Source organism: Monopterus albus, unplaced genomic scaffold (genome assembly GCF_001952655.1).
Source record: "Monopterus albus unplaced genomic scaffold, M_albus_1.0 scaffold92.1, whole genome shotgun sequence".
NCBI lineage: Eukaryota > Metazoa > Chordata > Actinopteri > Synbranchiformes > Synbranchidae > Monopterus > Monopterus albus.
The window spans coordinates 3770456-3775303 of record NW_018127972.1 but is presented as its reverse complement, the minus strand read 5'-3'; the positions used below and the strand labels follow the sequence as shown (position 1 = coordinate 3775303).

Sequence of the window (4848 nt, the reverse complement as noted above, 5' to 3'; positions counted from 1 at the left end):
ACACACTCTTGTGTGTTACAGCCTGCTCAGTGTTTTATAACTAAGGTGTCACTTTATTTTTAAGCTCATTTAATAAGACAAGTTGAACCAGAACAGACTCATTTGGAGCAGCATAGAAACACATACAGTACACACATGGATCACTGTGTAGAGCTATGGGCAGCTTCTGCACAACTTCTATAATTAATTAAAGTCCCACTCCAGAAACATTTTCATTTTTATATTTGTATATAAAAATACTTTACTATAAACAATATGCAGTCTAACACAGCTTTTCCTCAAAAAAATTTCAGTGGGCCTCTGTAATAGGAATGAACATTGCCCCTCATTGTGCATTCCAGGATCTATGAATGTTGCCGTCATCCCTTATGTGGATTTGAATAATTTTGCACGCCCAATTTTTCAGTTTTTTATTTGTTAAAAAAGTTTGACATATCCAATAAATTTCGTTCCACTTCATGATTGTGTCCCACTTGTTGTTGATTCTTCGCAAAAAATTACAGTTTTATATCTTTATGTTTGAAGCCTGAAATGTGGCAAAAGGTCGCAAAGTTCAAGGGGGCCGAATACTTTCGCAAGGCACTGTATATATATATATATATATAAACCCCTGTCTAAGTTCACCACTGTGCAACCAGATCTTTTTCACTGAGCTGCCTGCTGCTGGAAACAACACTTATAAAAGTGGACTGAAGCTTGGATGAACTGCAGAGTTGGTGAAACGTCTATTGGATGCTACAACCAGAACAGATAACATTAGTGTCACTTGATATTGTTTGAAGACCACGATCTGATCCTGGACAATATCAAAAGTAATGAACAAAGTCCAAGTGAAGTATTCAGTACTCGACGATTTTAACACAGGAACACAAGTTTTCAACTTGAAATCATTTCATGTTTTTGCTCATTATTCCATCAGACAAGAGATGCAAAAATATTTAGACTCCACACAGTACAGAGGTTGATAATAAACTTTTAATTTCAAGTTATGATGGATGGCTGTGGAACATAGAATAGTATAAATATTTGTATTCCAATGCAGTTCAACATGTTGGAGACCAGCTTAAAAAAAAAATCAGGACATGAGCATCTCGATAGCAAACCTAAGAAAGCATTAATCATCGATAGCAACACAGAGCAGTGAAGCTACATTTCACCCCGTGTTGCGAGACCTCCCAGGTCCATGAATTTGGGAATTTTTAAATTAGAAGTGTTGAGTTTTTAAGCTGCTACTGAAGACAGACTTGCTTTTGGTACCACAGGTGTTCCTGGATGTTGAGATTGAGGATGACACAAGGGAAAAGATTTCAGATGACGCTCTCATCTTGATTTCATCTATTTAATTAGTGCAGCATTTTGCTGATGTATGGAGCCAAATGGGTTTTTATGCGGGTCCCTGATCACAGAAACACAAATTTCTGGAAAACTTGTATAACAATTCACCTTAACTGTACAATAAAATAATTCTTCATTCAAACACAATATTTTACCCAGACTACTTTGTTTTTATAAAAGGGGGGGTTCACTTAGAAAGTTTATCCTGCTCCAGGACCTGTCATACAGTGTATCATGGTCCAAGATCACCATATCTGTAACCCAGACACTTCAGTCGCTGAGGAGCTCATACATTCGAATTGGCTGAAATGTGTGTACATAAAAGTGTAATTGTAATCCAGCTTCCAGTCACTAGTGGCAGCAGTGCGTAGAACTCTGTGTCACACCAATGTGCCTGAGAAGCATCAATTCATTCATTTATCTGCTTTTGTAATCTTTCCAGTTATTTGTGTAATTAATTTAAAAACTGCCTTCATATTTTTGACATTCTTTCCAAAACTAATTTTATGAGCCACTCAGCGACTAAAGTGTCTAAGTAACCAAGATGACTATCAAGGATCACGGCTAGTGGTCACAGCCAAAAACCCTGCAAGAGTTTGTCTTCCATTATGATCCAAATGCTTCCTGAAAGGTTTTTAAATTCTGGAAACAGAAAACATACAATTCTAGGGGATACAGTAAATACTTTTCAGTACAACATGATAATGATTATGGTAAATTTATTAAATATCAGCACATATATTGCCAATCAGCAGCTTTAATAAAGGAACAAATAGGAAAAAGTTCCAGCCTTCAGAAACCATATGTAAAACCTTACATGCCCATCACAGTTACAGTAAATGGTGCCGAGTATTTTCGAGAATGTCCTCAGTCTCAGAAGTATTTACAAACATCTGGGTAGATGATAAGCAAGTCAAACCCACACCCACAAGTAAACTTGACAATTTTTATTAGCAATATTTGAGGAAAGTTATAATTTTTGTTAAATCTTATATTGTTTTTTTCCTTTTAACATAAACTGCACAAGATATTCACGAGAATAGATGTCTAGAAAATGTTTAGCACGAGTGCACTGACTTAGATTTTTTTTCTTTTTTTCTGTAAGTTCATTTATTAATGGCCTGCTTAAAGGCACTGCCACAATACAAGGGTGGGGCAAAAGCTACTGTCCATCACTCACACAAGACGGTCCATTCTAGTGTCTAGTATACATGGGGGGGTGGGGGAGTTAGTGGGTTGGGTTGCTATAGGTAAATCTCATAAAAATCGTCCAGCTCCTCGTGAAACAAGTCCCATTCATCCTCTGAATCTGTCACATCGTCATCAGTTCCTGCAGCAAGCAGCATGAGGAGCATCTCACTCAGCTCAAATGTCACCATGTCATCATCCTCGTTGTCAAAGGAATCAGTGCTTTCCCTCTCATCCAAGATATCCCACAGCGGTGTCCGCCTCGCGTTCTGTGGGGAAAGATGATTTTATTTTCAAATGATAAAGGTATTCTGGGGAAAGCAACTTAAAGGATGAGGCTGGTCATTTTCTATGTCAACAGTATTTCAGATGCTCCCCATACAGAGACTAAAACCAACAATGAATCACCTGTGCTCACGGTTAATGTCTACACATCTGTCAGTCCTGATTTGTCTGTGCAACAGACCTTCACTGTTCAAAAACAATTAAAAATGCATCAGTGAGACACACCAGTGCACATGGTTTGTATGTTTCCTCATTACAAAACATAAGACCTTGATAATTTTTAAACATGTTGCCCCAAAGGCTCTGACCGGCCACAACATTTTACAGCATCTGTAAAAAGCAATAATCAGCTGCCCATACGAGAGATCTCTGGATAAAAATTAGGGTCTTGTGCTTTGTAATGAGGAAACATGTCACCCAGTGCAGTGGTGTGTTTTCCTGATGTGTTTTAATGGTTGGTTAATGGCACAGCTCTGGTGTATGGGGGCTCCGGTGGATTCTCTGGATGAGAACTGGCAAACTGAGGGCTCTGCTCTTACTAGACGGCTAATAAGTCTGGCAACACTTAGTGTTTTAGAGCAACTTTGATACAAAGAAACATAAAAAGAACTCTCACATTTCGACATAAAAAAAAAAGTGTGTTCTTTTTATGGGTGGGTGAGGTCACACCAGAGACTTCTGCTGTGTCTCTTACTACCACTTAAATCAGAGGCAGTACCCGCTTTGTGAACTAAAACCCGATACATAATGAACACACACACACACACACAAAACCTGCGCTGCACAAATCAAGCAAATAAACCTGTGGAGGAACAAGAGTAGAAAAACTGAAGTGGTGAAAATAAAAAATCCAGAACTAAAGTCTAAACTAACCTATTCTACATTTCTCTCAAACACAATACCATGATCACAATGTTAGAGTACAATTTAAAAGGGAACCAAACCCGAGCCACTAATGTGACAACACTGCCCATTGCGCTTCCATCATACTTCCTTCTCCACCTTTTTCTGCTGCTGTAGTGTAGGAAAATGCAGCGCTTCATACCCTCAAAGATTAATGTTATATGGTATCGGTATCGAATCTAATAACCAAATACATTCACTACAAAACTATCAGCATTTGCAGTTTAGTTATATAGGCTATATAGGAATGTAATCTTTAGAAGGGAGCTTGTGTGTTTTTGCCCAAGGCCGGCAGAAAAAGTCAGAGGTACAATTTTGGGGAGCCTAAAAAAGTAACAGAGCCTGGAAGCAACTGTCTTCTTTCTGTAGCGTGGAGTTGACAACCTTGATTAAACAATGAAAAAATGTAGACATAATGCAATAACTGCCAGCGGTACGATGCCTCAAAAGGCGTATAAGGTCTGAACATGTAAGCTTAATGAAATAGTATCTATTACTGTAACAGACATGGACACTGATTAATATGCAGGCAGCCACTGCCAACCAAGCGCCTCAGCTCGGCCCTGTGGTCCTACTATATTCATCCACCAGCAGTTCGGGACATTAACAGAATATTAAAATTATCAGTCAGCCTCTGCAGTAAACTACAACAAACATTGCTCCATCTCACGGATATATACAACACTGCGGGTGGCTTGCACACACGGTGCTTTGGGGTGTTAACGTTAACAGGGTGGAGGTGCGATCCCCGTGTCATCGTGGAAGATACACAGCAAGAGCAGGGGCCGTGCACAGACCTGTCACAGGTTGGGCATGGTTCTACCGTGGTCCAGCCAGCAATTTAAGATGTCTGCATCTGTAGCTAGCAAAATATCAGCACACAAGTTCCACTACCAAGTCTGTTAAAAACAAAACAAACTAACAAAAAGAAAAAGGTTTGAGCCTCTAAAACAGTGATCCACTGCTAGCAACATCAGCAGTATAGCTAACAATGTGCCATTTAGTACAGCATCCCCCACAGCGGAAAACCCTTGTTTTACTACTATAATGTGAACTTACCTTTAGATATCACTAGTGTCTACATAACCCACACCAGAATAAGCAATTTGTCATAAAAATCTAAATTTTTAGCACTGA

General features: G+C 39.0%; 1 protein-coding gene across 2 annotated transcripts in view; it reads right to left on the bottom strand.

Annotated features, from left to right (window-relative positions):
• Positions 1-2037: 2037 nt before the first annotated feature.
• Positions 2038-4848, bottom strand: part of mkrn1 (makorin, ring finger protein, 1) — a 22046-nt gene continuing 19235 nt past the window's right edge. For both annotated transcript variants that reach the window (XM_020608269.1, XM_020608271.1), the window contains exon 8: positions 2038-2792. In XM_020608269.1, the coding sequence (XP_020463925.1) occupies positions 2580-2792 (213 nt within the window). In that variant the 3' untranslated portion in view covers positions 2038-2579. The remainder of the gene's footprint in view (positions 2793-4848) is intronic.